This window comes from Myzus persicae, unplaced genomic scaffold (assembly GCF_001856785.1).
Source record: "Myzus persicae strain clone G006 unplaced genomic scaffold, MPER_G0061.0, whole genome shotgun sequence".
Taxonomy (NCBI): Eukaryota; Metazoa; Arthropoda; class Insecta; order Hemiptera; family Aphididae; genus Myzus; species Myzus persicae.
Window position 1 is genome coordinate 478207 of NW_019103412.1, and position 25129 is coordinate 503335.

Consider the following 25129-nt stretch of genomic DNA (forward strand, 5'->3'; position numbering starts at 1 on the left):
AAAATATTTAAAAACAATGATAAGTAGCTAGGAAATTTCTAAAAAGGATGATAATAAAGGACCTTAATTTCTTTTTGCGTTACCTATTGTAAGATATTCATAATACGCATAATAAGTATAACCATTTTCCAACACACAGCAGATACTATTTAATGTTTATATTTTTTTCGGGTGTATTTACCTGTACAACACAACCGCTTCTACTTTCTAAAACAATAATATTAGGAAAGTGAAAAACTATAAAATAAATATACGCGTCAAGATTCCAATATCATTTTTCATGGACGCATATGTTGATGGAAACGATACATTTTATTGAATGTTTTTGATAAATAATATTGTGCAATTATGTGATACTGTATAGTGTATATAAGTCCCAATATTTTACCTAATCGAACAAAATATAATCGAATATTATTATTATTAACGCGTAGTTAAGTTGTGAATTGGATATTAAAAACATACATGAAGAAAGATTTAAGTCAAACTGTCAGAGTTTGTTGTTTCAGTTTCTATTTAATTGATAAGGATATCTATAAACACCGGACATATAAATATTAAATATTAACTAAAAATATGTGACCCAATAAATTAATAATTAAATACGAAAGAAAATTTCTTAACGGCTCAGCTCTTTATAGAAAATAAACGAGTTGTCTTGCTAAAGCAAAAAATAATCAGTGTGTAAATTCTTTTATTTGTATAAATTATTCACGAATTAGGCCTGCAGCTAGTTTTAACACTCAACGTATTCTAGAAATGCCTTTATATGAATAACGACTTGACGTAAATAATAACATGGTATGATAGCAATACATGTTATATATTTTATATTCATTGCTCATGCTATACATAAAGTAATGAGAGTATACAAAATCTAAAATATTTGAAGCGTTTAATTTATCTTAATTACCTGTGTAATTAGTATTTTGTTTTATATGACATACATAAATAGAAAGATTTAAGACTTATGCTATAAATACAATAAAAACTGTTAATATTAGCCATTTGTATGTGAAATCATAGACGAAAATTATACATTCATATAAAATATTAAAATAGTCAATAAAATTAACCAAAGGAAATTCTCCAACAAAAGATATTTACTATTACCAAGTAACTAAAGTGTTAACTAGGTCCTAGTTAATGCTTTTGTGCCTAGACGTTAAATATAATGTGTAAAAATGTCTTACTTCTTTAATAATTACTATAAACAGGATGATTCACGAGAGTAAGTTAATAAAGTGCAGGCGGAGCAATTTTGATTCCATTTGCCTGTCATTTTTAAATTAGGAAATTTTAGGGAAACACTTTTGATTAAAGAATCACGACGAACATTTAATTTGATTTTTAAGTCACCGAATTGAGAAAAGACTTTAAATAGTTATTTTTAAGCAATGTGACTAACGTTAAGTGCTCTGCCCATACACACTGTGTAAATAAAGTGAATCATTTTAACTATGGTCTCATTTTTCAGCAGTATTAATGCTCAATGTTGAAAATATATCACATGCACATCATAAATGAAGAAAAATGTTCATATTAAAACGCAGTGGCCTAGGGTTGTAAAGGAAACGTAACTAGGGGTTAATTCCTGGAAATGTTCTATCTGTTGTAACTTAGATATAAATACTAAAAAATATTTGATACATCTTCAAATGTTCATTAAAAAATTTGATTGAGGATTTATGCTCAATTTTATTTCAACTACAGCATTTACAACTTATAAGAAACATTGTATTACACTTTTAAGCTAGAATTCATACAATGTTTGAATTTTATTTTGACTTTTCCAATTATTTCAGAAATAGACTATTTTCAATTTACTATAAGAAACAAATAAATTGATGATTAGAGTATTTTTTTTACAAGAAAAAGTGTCTTTGGACGCAAAAATAAAAACACACATAATTGTAAAATAAATAAAATATCGCTTCACTCAGAATCTAAAATAATATAAATATTTGAAATATATGTGCATTATAATATATGAAAATATATGTGCATTTCGAAGTTACAAAATATACTTCACTAGATTCTGTTATAAAATGAATAGGTAGGTGCATAAGACAAAAGCCCCAATACTGGATTTCTTATCTATACATTTAACCATACACGGCTGAAGATAAATAATATTTAAATTACCTATGTAATATTTTACAATTCAAATTTTAATGATTTACTGAGTATTGACTTATATTTATTTCGCCATGCTTACACAGTTACACCGTTGGTGTATATAAATATCATTATAACTCAAAGATATTATGTAGGTACCTATTATTAGAAATGATGTCGTATTCCTTAAATTTTCCTGGGGTGTCTAGTATATTCATATATTATTGCACATATCTTACACACTAAGATGAGACAATTTTTTGGTCACTTGTAAGTTATGTATATATATTTTGTAGCACCTATTTTGTGTAGTATAGTACTATAGTAGATTTGTTTCAAATGCGTTCAATGTGAGTCAAAGGAATAAACGTATTTTTTTTTATATGTAATACGATTTTACACACAAATAAGTACATTTTAATACCCGAGGAGTCTATATTTTATAACTGTGTGTTTTTTGTTGTTATTATTTTTAAATACTTTTTTAGTAGAATTGTCGCTATGCAGAAAGAGCTTACAAAGCTCTAGAACAGATTGAAACAAATCTTAATGGTTACACAGTTTATAAGTTTCAAGTAAATTGCGTTTCAGTTATTTCCAGATATTTGTATTCTATACATATTTCAATAAATGTCTGTTATGACTTAACCTTTAGAAAAAAATCGATTTATACAATGAAATATTAATTATTATTTTATTTTTATATTGGTCAAAATTTTTAATTATCTATTCAAAATTAATCGTTATTTAACTTTAAAATACATCTCAATTTTTGTACTCGTATAACGCTTTAATATAATTCAGTACAACTGTTGATTTTCATACAAATGACCCATTTAGTTCTTATATACTGTAGGTACATACATATATTTATTTTGAAACGAGTATTTCATCAAACAAATATGTTTTTAAATGTTTTCATTAAATATACCAGTTTTAAATTTAGTTTTTGAAGTTATAATGCGTTTAAAACAAGACTAATTAAATAGTAAATCATTTGTTTATTTGTTGAATATTTAGACGTCTGACCGAGCACAATGTTAATTTACAAACTCATGAATTAAATTGTGTAAATATCGTGAGAAGGAATGATAAATGAAATTATTTATTCGTATCCTCAAGAGAAATTCAGATTTTACTGTTTGCGTATGCGGCTCATAAGAATTAATTTTTATTTTAAACTTATTATGACATTACATCAAAAGAACATGGGGTTATACAAATTGAGTTTCAAAAAATTGTGCATTTATGTACTAAAAAAAAACAATAATTATTTAACATTTTAAGAGTCAAAATGTTAATAATATTATTTATTTATAGTATGATATTATTTATAGTGTACCCCACATCACTTAATACGTGTTTGTGTGTGTGCGTCTGCTTGTAAATACATACGTTGTTATGCAGTCGGTTTGTACTAGCTGTTTGTAGTGCTACTCTGTTAAATGTTATAATCTTAAATGTGCATTGGTGCTTTTTGTTGCCAAATAGGATCATATATATTGTATGAATGTGAAAAATGGATGCGTATAGAGAAATCGACTATACATTTGAAACAATACGGTAATAAATATGGTTTAATAATTTATCTTACAAGCATGAATTCAAAATGTTGTTTAATAAAATATGTTTACGAATATGATAAAATATATTTTAAATTACCCGAAAATAAAACGTCAGTTAAAGTGATCGAATAACACCTCGAAAATAATAATAATAAACTGTATATACAGTTTAATGGCATAATCCACAAAAATAAAATAAATATTAAACTTATACTTTAAGTTACATTGTGAACATATCTAATAAGAACCAAAACCGTTGAACAATATAAGACTAAACACCAAATAAGTGCTGCAAAAATATATTAGTATTATTCGAATGGATAATGTTGCATATATTTTAGTATATTACAGATATTTTATTATACAGAAAAACATCAAGAGTTACGAGTATTTACAGTTTGTATTTTGTTGTATGTATAATAATATTTCAAAAAAAAAAACACTTATATATAAATCCCGATAGAAAAATGTATTCGTAGGCTAACTTTTGAACGACTGAATAAATAATACTATCGATTAGGGCAATTCAAAGAACGTATGAACGATGAATACCGTCTGCAATATAAATGGATTTGGTATTATACACAAAGACAACAAACTCGATAACGTAGAAACAATTGGATCAAATCGTCTTTTGAAAAATATAAGCAGTATTAAAACAATATCATATTTTTAAAATAATACGAAATGTTTTTAGTCTTATGATTAATATATAATATATATGTGCGAGTATATATACAATATACACCCTTCAAAGTCTATTGTTATAGCATAATTTTTCTCATTCAAATCCACGACTCGATGCTCGAAAGCGATGCCATTCGCAACTCTCTACAAAATATAATACACTGAATTTCAGTTATAACCATACAATTGTCCGTGGTCGTTTTGTCCACTTAAGGATTAACAAAAACCGATTAAAAATAAATAAAAATAAAAAAACCGAACAAACGAACAGTACAAAATAATAGCGGTTTAACTATAATTTTCCAATCGCAAAGACGATCGACCGTCCCAGTCACCGTTTTTTTTTCGCGAGTTTCCCGAGGGACAGACACGACGACGATCACAGGCCTCCGCATCTCACCGTTATAATTTTACTATCGAGCTGATCGTAAATCGAGAACGAATAGGGAAAAAAATATCGACAACTTATGTCTATAGACAGTATAGAGATAATAATATAACAGTTCGGCGCCAGTGGTACAACAAACGGCGAACCCGACTTAACGAAGGTACACCCACTTTTTTGTATTCTCTTTTTGTTAATGATTGTTTCAGTACACATCACGCAGCATTTTCCTTTATATTATGCGACGGGTAATTTTACTTATTAAATACTTATACAGACGATAAATGTGTATTTATACGTAATATACGAATGAAAATAGTTTGTTTAACCTATATTCAGTGGTACGCTATGAAAAATGATTAAAACGCTAAATACATAATGTTATTAATTGAATAATTATAATTATTATATTGTAATTAAAAATCAGTCGTGCATAATGAATATTAATGTAGTAAATACACAACATGCAGACATGTGTATTTATATTTCATTATGATTGATAGGTGACTATATATTCCGGTTTTATACCACGTGATATAGTCGAATTCAATAAAACATGAATAATTAAATATATCAATTTTAATAAATCGTACATGAGATCATATTAATTCCGAATAATAACTATATGCGGTAAGCACTGCTATTTATTATTATCAATATTTTATTTCTATTTTCAACTAATTTAAGTTAAAAGTTACTTTATGTTATATAAATGACATTTTAAAACTACATTTTCTATAAATTTAAAAACGCTCACAACTGAGGTACGTACAACAACATTTTAAAATGTAAAAATTCGTACTTGAGGGGCATCGTATTGTATGTTATTAACTTTAAATTTGATATTAGGCGAATTAACAAGCTCAGTGTGTAGAAATATTATCGTTATAGATTTATATGATAAAGTTAACTTTTTTTGAAGCAGATAAATTCCCTCTAACGGGACGAATTACCTTCATTTCGTTATTATTTTTACTAACCATACTCACACAAATAATCAACTTAATTTAAATTTTGGTCTGTGTACTGCATTTGATTATTTTTATATTTAATCTGTAATAATCTACAGTTTTAGGGCCTCGCAATAGTCCTGTAAAGACAGTCCTGGGAGTCATAACCACCTGTGCATAACCATATTATTATAATATAACCGCGACAATTATATTACATTATAATGTTTAAGTATAGGTACTAACCTCGCGGTACGGAACGGTTTCAAACGTTTCGGTTCCACCGCGGTCAGTGGCGTTGGCGGCCGCGTAACCGTTGTCGGCTCGTCTGATTACGCACGGCGGTGGGTGTTGGGGTTGCAGTGGCGTCACGTCTTCGCTGCAATAATCGCGACTGCCACTGCCTCTGTCGTTGACAAAAATAATCGCGTTATCGGTGGTCCGACCGTCAATACCGCAGCAACCGCAACCGTGAACGCGGTCCATCGATCTCCAAGGGAGTCGAGGAGGACGGGTCGCCGGCTCCGGCAGAGTGTCGCGGCCGACGGAGGTCAACCGGTACTTGACCCGGCGGTTGTCGGCCGTCAACCGGTCGAACTGTCGGACGCATTTTTGCAGAAAGCTCTTGGCCGCCGCGCACGGTTCCGGCGGATCGCTTTCCGCCCAGAAATGGTCCGACAGCTCCCATTGGCTGATTGCGTTCCGTTTCATCGGTCCTCGCTCATCGCACCCCCACCGCGACCGGACGTCGTCGGATAATATGCTAATTATTATTTATACACCCGTATCGACGTCATTGCATCGATATATCTGGATCGCGTAGGGTACTATTGTACACAGATAATGCGTTCAATATCTCTCGTATTATACAGGACGTATTGAGTGTGAAATATTGTATTGGCCGGAACTGCGCCGAGACGATGTTATGACGTAGGTAGGTAGGTATATGGTGGTGCGGTTCGGTCTAGAAGGAGATGGCGTTCAGGTCGTCGCCGGTGCGAGTTATGAGGCGCTACGCGAATATACCATATATAAAACAATACTTGGATGTTATGTTATTATAATAATGTATTATATACACTCGTGGAACCCATTCGGTGTTGTAAAAACGTTTTAAAACCGAATCAAACGTCCGTGACGCGACACGGTAGCCGTTATACTATATGCGTTTCCTTCCAGCTCCTCCATTGTAATATATATATATATGTGTGTGTTATTATAGGTGTAGCCGTTATCTGTGCGGAGTGGTTTCGCTTTCACTTCGTAGTCAGCCAGTAACGAAATGCGAAAATCTGTACCCCGAAAGGTTTCTTCCTTCCGATACACCCAATTATCGTTATACGGCAAAGCTGGGTTCCAATACTGGCAATACGAACGACACTCGTTGCAATTGTTGCGAAAAGTATACTCTGATCTGACTAGCACAGTATTTATCTACGAAAGTATAAATAATATAATTTTGTTTCATATAAATCAAATGTATAATACGACTGTGTAGTTTATCGAGCTTAGATTCGACGGCGGTGATGAGCGTGTTGCTACATGTTACAGAAATATTTTATAGCGATTTAAATCAAATTTAAAACTATATACAATGCAATAGAATTTTATAATAAAATTAATAAGCTAGAATATTTCTCATGTGAACAAAAAATTATTGGAATTTTCACAGTTACCTATTTCACGGAAACACAGTAAGTAGGTCAAAATGTGATTTCATAATGAAAATCAATTTTATTAATACAACGCTCGGTTAAAATGTCATTTTTTTTATTCAATGATGGTTTAGAGAGAAAATACGTTTTATATCTATATACATAGATATTATCATATTGTGTTGAAAATCGTAACCATTCGTGGAGTTTGAATTGAAGTGTTCATTATAAAATATATATTTATTGTGCATATTTCATTTCTCGAGTGACTATCACTGAAGTATTATAATATTCGCTCTTACAAATTACTACGATCTCAAATTCAAGATATACATAAAATGAGTCTAATTTATTCAACGTCAATTACAAAAACGGGTTTTTTCACAACTAAGTGTTCGAGTGATATTTCATTTGAACAAATACTATAGAATGTACTAATATACATACATACAGACGTCGAATCATGCATACAAATAGTGATAACTAAAGCAGTAAAGCATTATTTGATAACACTGTTAGAATTGCATTTACAATTTTCTAACAAAGTCGAGGGAATGATGGATACATTCCACAACAATGAACTTTTCAAACGTTCTGCAACCTTACAATAATCAATGAAGCCCACGGTATAAGTTACGAGAAACTTGGTGGAAATTTCCATGAAAAAAATATCTAAAATATTATATAGATTAAAGGTAATGTATTTTGCTGTACAGGATGCTCTAAAATTACCAGAAAAAAGGATGATGATCTTACACGACGAAGGTCGAATTATATATCGTTTGATTTGCTGGCTTATGTTCAGTAGTGTCATAGAGTTTGAATTTCTCGACGATATAATATGCAGGTTATCGATATCGAGTGTATCATTTATCAATTACTGGGTTCCTTGAGACTCGAATATAATACATGTTGTATATAATATACATATAGCAGATAGTTAATTTCGATTTAATTTTAATAATTTAATACAACATACAACGGAGGAAATTATTTTATAATGTTACAAAATCGATACATATATTATAATATCGTACGACTAAAGACTCGCTTTCTATAATATTATAACGGCTCTCACTGCACGTGTCCTGCAGAGTAGTCGAAAGACCGTTAAAGAAATAATAAAATTATAATAATGGTATTACAATAATAGCACACGTGCACATAATATAATATTATATATATTATTATAACAAGACAAGAACATGAACGAGAATGGACCGAATGGTATAATAATATTAATTATTATTGTATATCACGTGGCATATTATAATAATTAAATTATTTCGCAAACGAGAGCGGACTGCGCTTGTGACCGTCGCGGTCGTCAACGTTTCAGAGGAACCGGGAAATGCGAAATGCGAATCGATCGTTTCAGCGAATTATTATTCACCATAAATAATACGACCATACTTCGCGCGTTGCAACCATAGCTTTACCTGCCTACGACTGTCATTCTGGGGAGGTCGGGTTAATAATAGTATTATTTATTACTATTTATACGTGTGATAAAAACATGTATATACATAGTCCGTTTATAGAACAATACATTTTCTTACGATTTAATTTCAAACGTCAGCGACCGACGCTTGTAATCAAGTTCGGAACGTCTTCGCCGGAAGATAAAATAATAATAATATGTACAGGTACGCATACATCATTATGAAGTGGTAGAATAACGTGATTACGCACTAGCGTTTCGAGTACCGTACTGGTTCACCGTAATTTTAGTAAATTTACCTAATAATTCAATTATAATATAATTGTACAGAATATGAAGATGATAGGTACTATAATATAGATACGCACAACTCGACGGTGGAATACATAGCACTACTGGAAAATCGTTACCGAACTCGGATATTAATATTAATATTATAATTGTTACTGTATTTTAACCGATGCCGTCGTTTCGATCCTTCACATATAATAATACTATACAAAATAAACGGAATCACAAGAGCGCACTAAAAACAACGCGACCCGCCGCCGCCGGGGGAGTTGGTGGTCGGAGGAGGCGTCCCGGACAATATTTGAAAATGTTTTTTTATTTCAAAAACCAGATTTTCCTCGCTTAACGCCGTATTTTTTCGTCGGTGTTTAAAGCACAACACAAAAATCACACTTTTCAACAGCCCCAACACGCGCGGGGTACATTTTAATGGACATTGTATATTGTGTACAAACTACAAACTATATTATATTATATCGAAACGCGGACCGCAAACGCGTACGTGCGCACGTACGTGTGGTTTTCGGACAACTATATAATAGTAAACCATTATGCGCGTATATACGGTAAAGTACGTCGAACCGTGTAATAATTGTTATCATTATCAAACAACGGGCACACACACACCAGCGCGCGTCCGATGGGTCGGCAGGCAGACGGTTTTACACATGATACTATATGTAGGTACCTATGTAATGATGGTGCAGGTAAGTACGATGTGTGCTAGTCCATACAACGCAATATGCCAATATATATATATATAGGTATGTATGTATAAATAAATATGAATATAATATGTATATTATGGACATGTGTGTGTGTGCGTGTGCGTGGGTGCACACCTGTTAATGAACGCGATTCTTCGGTCTGTACAACGCGAACGGGAAATCGTCCAAGGGTCTCTATGGGCGGAAGGTGAGGAGAGGAGAGAGAGGGGATGACGAACCCGCATGTCGCTGCATTGGCGGCGGCAGTCAAGGTACGTTGAGCGTGAACGATTAAAAAAATAATGTAAAAAACCACTAACATTACCAATGGTTTAAAATTCAATATCGTCCAAATACACTGTATAATGCAATGCTGCACGTTATGCCGTCGTACTGTACAAGCTGCTCTAAATAATTATACTGTTGTTACATCAACCTCATCATCGAAACGATATAATATATACATTTAATATAATAAAACCTATGTGCCGCATATGATAAGCGGTCATCAATGGAAATGATTCAAACAAATTTGTTAGAAAATTGTTAGACAACTTTCAAAGTTTAATTTAAATATTATTCTCGAAACTAGACGATTTTTAATGCTAAATTCGTTGTACAGCATAAAAGTTTAAACATAAAAAAATTTACATTTATTCTATTGCTACTGTGAAGAAAGCAAAAAATTAAAAATTGTAGAGAGTTGAAAATAAACAACAACAAACTTTGAAAGATGTTTGACGTTACTGGTAAACCGAGAAGCTTTGTTGTAGTAAAAAATAAAATAAAAACAGTCTCGTGTGACTGCCAAAAATAAAATTCAGAAATTCGAATTTTAAGTCCAAACACTTTTTCTTAAATTGGATTGATTTTATAAAATGTGGACTGGAAATGTATAGATAATGCTAAATTCACAAGTGTTCATAATAATATTTTAAAGGGTACACAAAAATCAACTACAAAAATAACTTAGCGTCAATTAAATAGACATAAATATCTCATTATAATTATTAATGCTTGAAACACATATAATTTACTTCAAATGACGAGTGTTACCCACATGAAAGCGACATAATTGGGCATTGCACAAATATTTGAGATCAATGGGAGTCGGGTGGTAACTTTGTATACACTGCATAGGCATTGTAACATATTATTATGATTTAGCCAAACGTTGTATACTTTATATATGAGGTATATAAACATGAGGTATAACCTCATGCGGGATACCGAGACCTATAGACGATTACAATATTAAGAGTTCACAGAGTTCGAGCGATGTCTGCCTTCTGCTGGGAGAACCGTGTAGAATATTATAAATTATAATAAACATGATATTAAATGTCATGACATTGCATGTATTTTTTCACCAAACTGTTATTAATTGCATCTGCAGCGGGCTTAAATTTTAGCAGCAACTACCTATATTTAAACGTGTTTACTAAGATAATTTACATATTTACTTTTATCCATAACTTAATTGCGAATAATATATATATGCAGTAACAAATACATATATAACTTTTTTTAATTATGAAATAACTATGATATATATTATTATATTCAAGAACCACTTTAATGGGACTGCCAAATCTCGACTGAGTTGATATTTTCAAAAAATACCAAGTATAAATAATTTAATTAATCTTTCTACACCACTGTTTCTCAAATGGATTTACAAGTACCTACCTAATAAATAATAATACATATGCATATGTTCTAGTCAAAATGATTTGCTGTTTCCAAGTTTAATTTTCATCTGGGAAGTCAAAAATATTTATGTTTCTATCATTCTTAAAACATTTTAATATAATGAACTGTATAGGTATGGTAGAACAGTATAGTACGCATGTTAGTAAGTATCAGACCACTGCCTAAAATAATATTATTAGGTACAAAATAAATTATTTAGTTTTAAATTACGTTTTATAATATGGAAACAGCATAACATATTTTTAATTATTTTATATAAGTAATTTAATACTTATATTTTCGCAATTAGGTAATAGTAAATAACAATAACAATAATTATTGTTACCATTAATATTATACAACCAACCGTTTAGAATGTTTAGACATCGTAATTAGATGGCGTAAATATACATATTTAACAATGCACATTGCACATCCATATTTATATGATGTATTTTGTACATTTTGTTTTATTGTTTTTACAATATAATATATTTAATATTATTTTCATTTTAACCTAAATATTATTGCGAAATATTAAAGTACGTATAATTATTGAAATGTAGATTATAATATAAGAACATGATACATCGTCAAAAAAAAGCTAAACCACGAACAATCGAACATTGGCTATATTTCAATCCCATCCTGAGGTCTAATATTACATTAATATTATATTAGAATTATCATGATATTTTATAACATCACTAGTCTGTGATCAAACTGCATTCTGGCCGTTCAGTATACCAAATGTGAGGAATCTACCAAACCTTTGATCGGTTAGGTCAGTTCTTCACAATAAGTTTTTAACCATCATTTGAATCAAATAGATTATTATCTGTGTTTCGAGGTATATTATAAGATATAATGGAAATTCCCTTACAGTTTACATAATGGTCTTCACTTACCGACTATTGACAAACTTACTATAATATGGCACATAACAAAAAAAATTCAAATTAATCATCTATTCAAACCCTCTGATCTGAAAATTTTACTCCTTAACAATACCTACCAATAATGCTCACTGTCTTAGACTTACTGATTTAGGAAAAACTACTTAACAAAAGTCCATTTTAAGGATTTCGTATAGCAGATAAGTGTTTAGACAACGAGTCTATACATCTCTCTCCTTAAGTCTATGACTTCAAATAATGTAATATTCATTATAGAAACGTTGTTATTTGTTAAAGAAATAAAATAAAACGTTTTGTACAAATTACATATAATATTATTATGGTGTAAATTTCATCATTTTTTTTTCTTTAAAAATATTATACATACGTTGGTAAAATGGTAAATATTTAATGTCATTATTCAATAATGCGTATACTTACATTCTACAAAGAAAGATGGCATTTAAAATATTTAGAACAGTTAAGACTATATGGATAAATTATATGGATAATGATACAATTAAGAATTATGTATTTATAAAATACAACAAATATTTTGAATGCTTGTAAATTATAGATATAAGTATTAGCTGTCTCAAATAATAAATAACTGGCGGAATACTAAAATTAAATCGTTGGATGTGTATAGTCATATAGACAGTAAATTCTCATCCCATATTTACAATGTATAATAAATACAACACAATGCTCCAAAGAAACAGCAAGAGTTGTGACTAAGACTATAAAATAAATAGTGCCTCAAATCATTGCTGTCAATGGCTAATAACTTGGAATTAAATATAAACTCGGGTGAAAAAAAAAAAAATTTTATACTGCCACTAATGAAATAAGAATACACAAATACGATAATTTAGTTTCAGAAAAAAAAGAAACAATTTTGAAGAGACGTCATATACCTAATGAATGTAAAACGCAATAAGAGTAATAAAAGTTAAATATTGTGTTTATTTAAGTAATTAAATTATTCATTAAACGGCTTATTTACACAAATATAATAATTAATAAGTATAATATAGGTACTGAACGAGAGACGATATAATAATTTAATGAGCAAAAAACAAGTTTAAGTATATATTTTTATTAACAGAAGGTTAGGTCAGGTTAGCTACGTTCACATATGGAATTTAATATGGCGAGATTTACAGTTTAGGTTTTTGCATTATTTTATAATAATAATAAAAACAACAATAATAATAGAAGCCTTAGAAAATTATAATAATAGTGTTGAAAAAAATTAAATACAACAAAAATGTACAATGTCCCATTCAAGTCTACTCAAAATGGTCTTAAAAAACAATTTCTTATCATTTGATATTTTAATAATAAAAGTATACCATGGCCTCAAATACTGCACCCAACCTCTATTTAAAATAATCAGTATAATGTAGAGCTCATGTGTAATAATGTGCAACTTGGTGAAATGTTCATATACTACACTGACCAGAACGGAATTTGTAATATTGGTCGTTCGCGTATACTATTTTATAAAAATTGTACACAACATAAAAATAAAATAAAAACTTATCTGTATGAAAAATTACAATATACCTACTGTGTATATTTTGTCGTTTCGACTCGAATCGGGACGAGAGTAGCATTTAGGTTTGGACAGTTGTAACATTTACCATTTTGAATTAAATTTGTATCATAATTATTAGAATATTATATGCGTATAGTGATCGGGCCCATTTACGACTATCGGTACTCAACTTTTTTCCGTGTATTTGATTATGTTAATTCGGTTGAACTAAAACTGTTGCCATTTTACATGATTAGTGATTACGTGGTTGTAGCAATTAAAACATTTAAATTCACGGTTGATCGATCATGGACCTGAAGGTTGAACGTGTAGATTAATTTACGCTCGTTTGTTTATGCTCACATATCAAACAGACAATGATCATTATTACATTCAACCTCGACCCACCCTCCTACGCAAAAGGGTCCCCTACCTGTTCTATTTATAAAATACCCGTTCCTTTATGGTAATATAATAATATATTATATTTTGCGAGGGTTGATTGTTGTTATTATCTATAGACTATAACCCATTGGTTGGTTTAGTCAGACAAGATTCCCTTTAGAGCTCGCTGCATTACCTTCATACTTTGACAGTTAATTATGGATTATTGAAGACAATTTATTATTATATACTTTTGTGATAGACAAACATTTTGGTCGTAAAACCAATAAAGGGGCCCATAACATAATAAAATGTCCAATTTTTAAACTTTTGAAATGTTCTAATGTGTTGACCTGTAAAACTTATCATCCCGTGTAACTTAACCATTGGCCCATAATATATATTAATAATTTGTTTTAAGCAGATCAGAAATAAAACTTAACTTTTAGAGAATGCATTTTTAATAATGGGTAACTTTCATTTTACACACAATAATCATATTTTATTCGAATAATGGTAAAAATAACACTCCAGTTTTGAGAGAGTAAGGATGTAGATGTTTGGAATTCTTATTATTTGATAACTATTGACAATTATTTACCTAATCAACTATTAATGGCAAAACCATCGGTATAAAATGGAATGTAAAATAATTTGATAGGTATGTATTATTACTATATTGAAATTGTGTTATACTAATTTAATTTAGTTTCACATAAAATACAATAATTGTAGTTAGAAAATATATGAGAAAACGAACGTTATGATTTTAATGATCTACTGAAACTGTAATTAATTTAATATGCAAACATCAACCATAAGAAACATCAATAAAAAAAATCCAAGATATGCCCGTATATATGAGCCTACAAGCTACAAAAAATAAGTAGACACATGGGGGATATAAAAGGAATTAGGCAGACCCCGGTGCAACTAACTGTACTTAAAAAGCTTCTACTTTAAATTATTCTTCAAAAGGTATGTTGGTACGCTCAGACCTTGGAGTAGAAGTAAAATCATTTCTTCTCCGTTAGAAATAAATGATAATTGCTCTTCGACATTTTATCATTTTGGATTGATCAGTACCTATTTATTACCCAGTATTTATAATTTTTTAGTTTGATACTACTATAAACAATTAGCCATTGTGTGCCTTGCCAGTTTCCATCCACGTACAACATCCAATACAATTATATTTTATGTTTAGGCTTTAATAAAACTGAAATCAAATGGAATACAGTCTAAAGAAAAATATAATTAACGATAGTATTACATTGTTGATATTAAAAAAAATATGTAATTGGTTTTCAGGCGAAGTGACGAAAAAAATGGTCCAGCTATTGAATGAATAACTTATTCATTATCTAATGTTTTGTTGTACGGACTGTGGGACAATACTGAATGGAACGCTCAATATAAAACAGGAATCTCAGACCTTTTGCCATTTCGCTTTACTTTAAGCCCGGTGTGGCTGTTCTCTTTATCATTTTTTTAATTATATAGGGTTCAATCACGCAATTACGTTATAATGCGTAGTCTTGGACACACGTTAATAATTTCAACATCATCCGGTTAGACGTTATTTATAATACCATCCAAGACCGAATTCACGATAGGTCTACGTGGAAGCGTCTTTGCAAAGGCTCGAGCGTGGTGGACAACGGTCATATAACATGCGTGTTGCAGTTGTAAGTCTGCAACTTCCCCTCAAATCAGATAAGAAAAGCTATTTATTAATTTAAAGAATCCGGCGACTATTATCCTCGGCAAGACTCACGATGTCTAATTTGTTTTTGAAATGAGACATTGTGCACATGCTACACTATATACTGAACTGATACACAATAATGGAGACCACGGTACATTATATATATATATATATATACACATTGCCATACAGCCATATGAGTATGCGCAGTACATGCTATATGTTTGATTATGTTAAGGTATAATATTGGCACACGAGTTACCCCCACACGATCAACGCACAATTATACATGTATACCATATCGTGTATTTATAGTTTCAAAGAGACGTCGATGCGTGCATTGTTTCTGCGACGTCCTATATTATATTATTATGTTTTTAATGAAATAATACTTGGAGCCGTACCTTTTGGAGTTCGCTGAGTGTCAGCGTGGGCTGAGCGGTGGACATTGTGACTTGAGTTCCAGTCATGCCATTAACATCTCGAGACTGTTGGCCTGAAACTGAAAAACATTTCTATCATTAAATCTCGTAAACGTAAAAAACGCGTATTTATACAATTAAAAAAAAAAAAAAATAGCACGAAACGATTCAAAGAGCGCAGTCGAGACAGTAATATAATATTATAAAAGATTAAAACGTCAAGTACCAATATGCCAAATGTATATTATATTCACTTAGTATAATATATTGTAAGATATGCAATAGCGTTGATATCGGGGATGTCACATATATATATATTATACTACAACACAAAGCATGTCTAATTCTATCCTTTTTTAATATCAGTGGAACTGTCGGGGTGTAATATTATTTTATTCTACCCGAAACGCCTCTCTGCAGAATTGTCAATAAACTGTTAAGCCCACAGACAGTTGGACATTTCGGTATTTCGCATAACAAGTCGCCGGCATGTAATTTATTTACATACAGAATTTGAGTTGCAAATTATTTTTACAAAACTTGTTTTACATATTGTTATTATAAGACCTCCGTTCTAACCATCATATGAAACAGAAATGCCAACTTTTTTTGCTGGAATATGTATTGTTATAACATGAGAAAAAAATGTACTGTACTTATCCAGATCTTATCTAAATGGAACTTCAATTATTAAATTAATTTACAACATTTCACTGATACATTATGATTATTATGCCTTAACTTAATAAAACATGCAAATAAATTGAAGTTTTTCAAAAACAATATATATATTTTTTTAATGTTTTGTTTGAATTTGAAACATTAGGTATGTGTTTTTAAAAATAAATATTTTTATGGGTTTTAGATGTACGTTGTTTTAAGAAGAAATTATAAGCGATGGCTTAAACATAATAAATTTATCAAAACCATTAATGTTGTTATAGTTAATGAATAATTATGGTGACATCTGGGGTAAAATATTGTTGGAACTTAACCAAAGTACGAGAAAAAATACTTTTTGACATTAAGAATCCATAAAATCTTTAATATTATGTAGTTCTTTGAAATAAATTACTTCATAGAAAATGTAAACCTATCACAACATTAAATGCATGTGTACGTAGATATTATTCATATATTTAAATATCATTCAACCATTTCAACCCATTTTTCTTTCTATAATACACATAGAAATAATAAAGGTTGAAAGTATGTATTGTAAAAACATATATTTCATGAATAATTTTATTACTTACTGACACCATATAATATTATATAAAATCGATAAAGTTTATGGTGACGGTATGTATAAATAATATTAAATATATTTGTCTAGCACACGTAAAAAAATAGGTACTAAAAATATTAATTTTGTTATGAAATATACATATTTGTTTATATGAACAATGTTTTCAATGAAAGATAATATCATTAAACGTCATAAAATTCATGTTTTTATGATCGAATTTAACCGTTCTTATTTTTATTTTTATTTTTTTTTTGTGGCAAAAAAAGAGAAAATATTATTTTTGACGGAAAAAAGAAACTATAACGATATCTAGTTAGTAGTTAAGAAATAAGAGCGTATTATCATACTAATCATTAGAATATATACATATACGTATTATTCTTTCATAAGTATATAATATATATATATACAGTGTATTTGAAAATAGTATCGAATGACGGTCATTGAACAAATAATGTGGTTGAAGGGCGAAACGATCGATTTGACTTCGAAAAAAAAATGTCTACTGATTACAAAAAAAAAAAGTTTGTCAATCATCGGGAAACCAAAAAAAGGATTAAGTTCGAATTTTACAATTTTACTGAGTCATATAACATTGATTAAAAATAATTTCTCGAAAATACTTCAACGAGTTACGAGTAACCACCATAGAATAAATAAAAAATAATATTTTTATCGTTGTAATTTACGACCAAACATACGTTTGTTTTAATTGTAAAACACCGACATTGTCTTGTACTGAAAAACATCGTTATGTTTAATCATTAAACATCTGTAAAATGTAAAAATAATTTCTAACGTAGGAACCGTCTCGGTGTTTATAATAAAGTGCGATGCTGTGTGTGTGCCTACCTACGCTTAAATCGAATAAGGTACGCTTTTGTATCAATATAATTCAATTGAAATCAAACGAATGTTTATCACATCACGTCCTATAACAACCGCTGATTATAACGCTCTCGAGTGCATTTTATCGAAAATACAGGCACGCCAGACTATTGTAGGGACGCAAAAAATATTTGAAATTGTATTTGCAATAAAACACATTGGAAGGTATTTACTGGTGTTGCTGGCTGCACGAATTGCGATCGAATGGGGGGGGGGGGGAACAAAATAAAACAAACGCCTCCACACAACAATTGTGTGTCAACGCACTGATTTATGTGTTATTGCAAAATGTCAAAGATCACATACATTATAATATACGTACGTGTAATATATATATTGTTATGAGGTTTAAACGGAATTTTCGATCTTGCGAAACAAACGTTCGTCGTTGCACTATGTAGTGTACAGCCACCAGTTCCTTCTTGCAGTTGCCGTGCGTTTTTTAAATTTTATTATCGCCTATACTGCTGTGTCGCTGCATCGAGATTCTGTTTAGCGCCCAACGGTTTCAAAAATAACCCGAAATATAACTTTTTTATCATAATATATCTCGTTATACGTAGATACATATTATTATGGTATCGAACCACCACAATGGGCCATTAATTTTACTAGTCCCATTCCCTGCAGCTGTTACCTACCATGCAAGGGTTCCATCGGGCTGGTCGAAATAAAGAATTTGGAAGGGTATAGACGGTGCCCGGTATACCTATATGACGTGTCGTTATTTTCTTATTATGATTATAATCATCTGTTACACCTAATTTTGATTTTTTTTCTTCTTCGTCTGATCGAAATATTATCGTTTTAGGCGTAGGTATTACATAGGTATTAGGTATCTAAATTGAATACGATTTATTACAGGGAATTGAAATATATTATATTGGACATTAAAATAAAGTAAAAAATAACATTTTTTTCTGACATATCAAATTATTTCCTAGCATGATATAATATTATGCAAATTGTTATTAATATTTCAACGAATAAACATCAAAATAAGGAAATAAGAAAATTCCATAAACGTCAAATTCAATAACCCGTGTTTTCATAAACGGGAAACAAAATTAAATATAATTTAATATCGATGAGACAGTAAAATATTGTATGCAGGGTATGTAATTATTAGTATCAGATATAACAGTAAATAGTTTTCGGAAAACTTTAATTTAAAAATAATAATGATGTACCTACACATAAAATATAATGTATAACAGCATAACAATTTTATCATTATGTAAGATTCAGATACTTTTTAAAAAATTATTGTTTAGAATTTTTATTCGAATGAGTATATTATATTATATATACAGCGAGTGTTGAATGCAATTACAATTCAAAAGAAAAATGAATAGAATTATAGCAAAAAGGTCAAAAATCAAATAAAGTTCTCGGTTTATTCCGAAAATGAATTATTTTTTTTATATACCGAGAATTTTTGAAAATTAATAAAAATTAGACTTTAAATTAAAAACAAACATAATTCAAAGGAATTCACGAACACTTTTACGCAGCTACGCCTCGGGACTGCAAAAACTAGAAAGTAAAAGCCGATAAAAGAAAGAAACAGCGGTCAAAAAAAAAAAACGCACACACTGATACTCACACCAATGTACTTGAGAAATTTCTCCCTTTCGATTTCGGAATAATTGCCGGTTTGGCGAGGCTGGCACACCGCGGCGGCGGCGGCTGCATGGATACACTCACGAACATTAATAAACAAGGTTAGTAGGCTCGGGCAGCGACGAGAGAGCAGCAGCGTGCACTTGTGGAACCGGTTTTTTTATTTTATTTATTATTATTATTATTTTTTATACTTATCAATAGCGACATTCCTTTCACGAGGAGTGTAAAAATATTAAAAGAATTTCCAACCGCCGTCGCCTGGCTCTTGGGACATCTCCGAACCGTTATACACTGTTCGTAGTTGCGGCTTCTGCATAGTAATACGGCGACAGAGCGCTTAATGATTATTAATATACGAACCACCGAGTGCACCGAGTGTATTTGGTACCCTGTTTATGTGATATTATTATTATGTCCGAATCGTTTGAATTCCGTTACGTACCTACCTATATTATATTATTGTATAGGATGTTTAAAAACCCGACTCGGCCTTAACCTTGATGATGGATATGTACGCTGCAATAGTTTTTACGGCTTGTTGGAGACATAAAAATAACAACTATCAAAGACTTCTTCCTTCTGGCGAGAGAAACTTTGTTGATGCAAAAATTCAATGTACCTAATATATATGTATTATATACCTATACACAGTATACAGTATAGGTTTGACGCGGGTTGATTCTTTTAAAATAAAACACTGATTTTCCCATTCGATTTTGGAGTTTTTGAAAAAATATTATATAATTTGGAGTAGGTAGTAGGTACCTACCTACTTATAAGTTACAGCAAGGTTTTTTTTATAAAAAAATCTTAATATTAACTTACTCGACTATAATTATATATTATTTATGTATTGCGTAAAATATGTAATACCTACCTATGTAAGTACCACCTTTATAACACGATTGTAAAAAAAAGCGGTCATGCAAATATTAGATACAGTAAAATCATAACCATTCTTTTTATTTTATTTTCACAAATTGTTTTCATTTTAACGAAGTTCATTGCTAAATGAAAACAATGCGTTCTGTCATAAACTATTTTAAAAATGAATGTAGGTTACTAAATGAATTAATGTTAAAATAGTTATGAATTATGTGTATCGTCACAAGCATAATGCTATGTTGTTTGGAAATATTTTCAAGTTTCAAGGGCGCTAAATAACATAGACATGTATGTATAATGCAGCACAATCTAATATCGTAGAACCAATTTACCTCAGAGTAATGCAATAATACATACAATAATATATTATAATGAATATTAACGTAAGCTGCAGTGGTTTAGTACGCCTATGAACTGCATAATATTATATGGTCACCTATATTGGACTAATAAACGTGGTTTACATAAACTCAATGTGTAATCAAATACGAATCGACGCACAACGTTTGCCAGTAAAATGATAATAATTATTAGATTCTAGATAAGTACTATTATATTGTATTACCGCTACCATGTAAAATTATAATAAGAAAAACATAAACGTTTTTAATCGATTCTAATCGATTTTACAAAATATTATAATTATTAACATCGTGTCAGTATAAAGTTTACAAGAAAAAAATGTAATTCTACGGCCTAAAACGAATAATATTTTATTCAATACTTTAACACGCTGTACTTAGATGCAAATAATAGCAGGTATTTCGTATTGAATTGTTTTACGATAGTTTTTAGTAATTATATTTTTCTAGTTATATTAGATAACGTGCAATTTGCTATATTTTTAATTTTTTGGCTAATTACTAATGTATTTTAATTATTACTTGTATGTATAGTTCATACCTATGGTTATATAAAACGTATTATGGAAGAACATGAATATTAAATAGTGAATACAGACATAAGATTATAGCTTATAAACAGTTAATACTACATTTTTCATACTAATAATTATTATAATTTAAAATCGAAATAATATCTATTGTGACTTAAATTCGGTTCGCATGTATTAAGAATGTAACTACTTACCGGATACCTATAAAACATTTTAAAAATATCTAAACATCAATCAACGATACATGAATATATCGAACGCGAACTCTAAGTTGTGGTCATAAATTAAGTATGAAAATTGTAACACTATATAGGGTTTAATAATGGCAACTATTACTAATTTTATAACAAATTGATCAAATCATGAATTCAACATATAATAGATATTGGTCGTACTGTAACAGGTTATTTCGTTTACCATTATTTTTTATCGTTTTACTTGTCAAATTTTATTGTGACATTATTGGCAGACACAAGACATCAACAAGAATGTCTTACTTATTATTACATTTTTTTTATATAGAGAATATCAGTATAATATCACTGTAAAATAATGGTAATTGTGTGTCTTGTCTTAAATTTAAAGAGATGGTAATTGTTTATATTTATGGTCGTTTTATGAATTAAGAAAATGATAATAAATAATTCAAGCATTTAAGATTATTATTCCCGTAGCTATAAAAAAAGAACATATGTCTGAAATCTTAACAGGACAATTTTAACTGAATATTTTAATATTCTTAAATACAATCCCATGTCATTGAGTAATACTAAGTACAATAAAATACATGCGCGCCTTAAAATAGGTATGTCGTTTAAAACTATTTTTTCACTACCTACATTTCTAGAATAATCAATATTAACAAAATAGTCAAAAGCGTACATTGTGTCCCAAAAAATAACGTTTTGGACTATTAAAAGAACAAGACACATTTTAAAATATTTACTAGTGTTATGCAAGTACCAATAATGAAACATGCTATACAGATGAAATATCATTCAAAATAATGAAACGAATTTTGAACAATTATATTTTAATTGTAGTCATTACAATTTATGAAAATTAGGCAGTTTTTATTGATTAGAGTTTAAAAAAATGAATGAGTAAACATATTGTTAGCACTAAATTAAAGTTCTATTTTTATTATTTTATTATTTTATCATATTCTGATTATTTTTAGTTTCCTCTCAAATAATCTCTAACAGGGGTACGATACACCGATAATTTGGGCAAAAATAAAAATAGTGATACATTATAATCTATTAATATAGTGACTGAATGATGACATTATTTAAAAAAATATCAATATCATATCAATACTCAACAATTTATTTAGTACCTAGATAGGTTTATTAGACTACATTACGATTTAATATAGTTATTTCATTTGTAGAAAGTGTTTAAAGTGTTTAAAGGGTTTATTTGTTTTATTAATTAAAACTACTTAGTCTTTATACTGTCAAGCTAAAATAAATTAGTATGTTATTTAATATTTCCCAGCTATTATCTTAAATAAATCACACGATTATTATTTAGCTGAAAGTTAAAATATACCATTATGATAAACCATATAATTACCTTATACAATCATATTAAAACCAAATTATAGTGTAAAAACTTTTATATAATTTCTGTATCGAATCAACTTAAATATGATTTTAATTTGCATTTATATAAGTATAGTCTACACTGTATGAGCTACAACTTCCTAAATAATACACGGAAATATCATCGAAAAAATATCACGATTGAAATGAATAATCAAGATCAGATACATTGAACAATGTGCATTGACTTTTACTTAAAAATACTATCGCATTTAAACATATTATAATATTCTGAAATTTACCAACGTGATTTCATCAATAAATATGTAACAAAATATGCATAAGCCAAAGTAAACGAAATTAATTAATACTCTTGTATAATATTAAAGTTTATACTAAAACTGTGCTTTATTATATTATTACTGTTATTGTATACTTTATATATAGTATATTTTAACATTTATAATGAGTTGTAAGAGAAATTAATACTATTCTATAATCTACTAAACGATATTTATATTCCATAATATATTATGGTAGGTATTATTCTGTGAAAGTGTGAACACTTGCAGGAACGGGAAATCACTGAGTGAAAGCATAACTGAAATGTATAATTCGGTATTTTATAGTCACACACATATTAAGTTTGAAACAATCAAATTAAGAAAATTGAAATTATAAGTATTTTTATAAAAAGTTGTATACTGCTATGATTTGTATACATAAACTATATATAATATATTATGTATCAAATATTATGAATCATTAGGTACTGTATACAAATGAAAAGTCATGATTTTACTCAATAGGTGCGTTCATTAAACAAACTCATTAGTAATTCAATTTAATGTAAAACATTTACGACATTGTAAATTGAAAATGTTTGAGATATTTGGATTCGTTATTCACACGGACATGAATAACATTATATTTTATAACTCTAAGTGAAATAGTGAAATTAGTATACTTCGTGAGATCATTATAATACATACGTACAGTAGTGTGCAAATAATTTGTTAATGACTCATGCATATTACAGAAACGAATAGACGATACTGGGATAGTCAATATAGTAAAATTTAAGCATCATGATTCACCTAGTACTTAAGCTTACCTCTATTTTTTCCATACATAAAAAAATGATTTTATAATTCTGATTTCCAAATAGGTATAGGAACTTGTTTTGTTTACTATTTCAGAAATACCCTGTAGAGATATCAACTTATTTTTTTTTGTTTAATGATATAACTACCCTTTTTCTATAAAAAATCTACTTTTTTTAAAATACTAAAGCATCAAAATTTAAATTTAAATGAGTAATTTTATAATTATTTAATTTCGCGTACTAAGTGTAAGAGGTAGGGGATAATAGGTTCGAGATATACTGGAGCTATAATAATAATATGAATATTGTAGTATTACATATTTATATATTACCATTTTTCAATTTATAAAAAATGTCCGAGTATAAAATGTAGGTACCAGATTAAATATTGCATTCATTTTACATTTTTATAAAACCATTTTTAAGGACTACCTGAGACTAAGGACCTATACTTCATGTAACAATTTAATCACTCAGAACACTCCTTAAATTG

The 25129-nt window shown here is 29.4% G+C and overlaps 1 protein-coding gene across 3 annotated transcripts in view; it reads right to left on the reverse strand.

Annotated features, from left to right (window-relative positions):
• Positions 1-25129, reverse strand: part of LOC111034444 (unconventional myosin-XV) — a 60743-nt gene that overhangs the window by 26464 nt on the left and 9150 nt on the right. Inside the window, exons 1-2 of one of the 3 annotated variants that reach the window (XM_022315700.1) lie at positions 20185-20275; positions 16424-16521 (exon numbers count right to left, since the gene is read on the reverse strand). In XM_022315700.1, coding sequence (XP_022171392.1) covers positions 16424-16489 — 66 coding nt within the window. In that variant the 5' untranslated portion in view covers positions 16490-16521; positions 20185-20275. Of the gene's footprint in view, positions 1-5951; positions 6417-16423; positions 16522-20184; positions 20276-25129 lie in introns of those variants that run through there. The other 2 variants (XM_022315699.1, XM_022315698.1) reach the window with 2 other exon arrangements.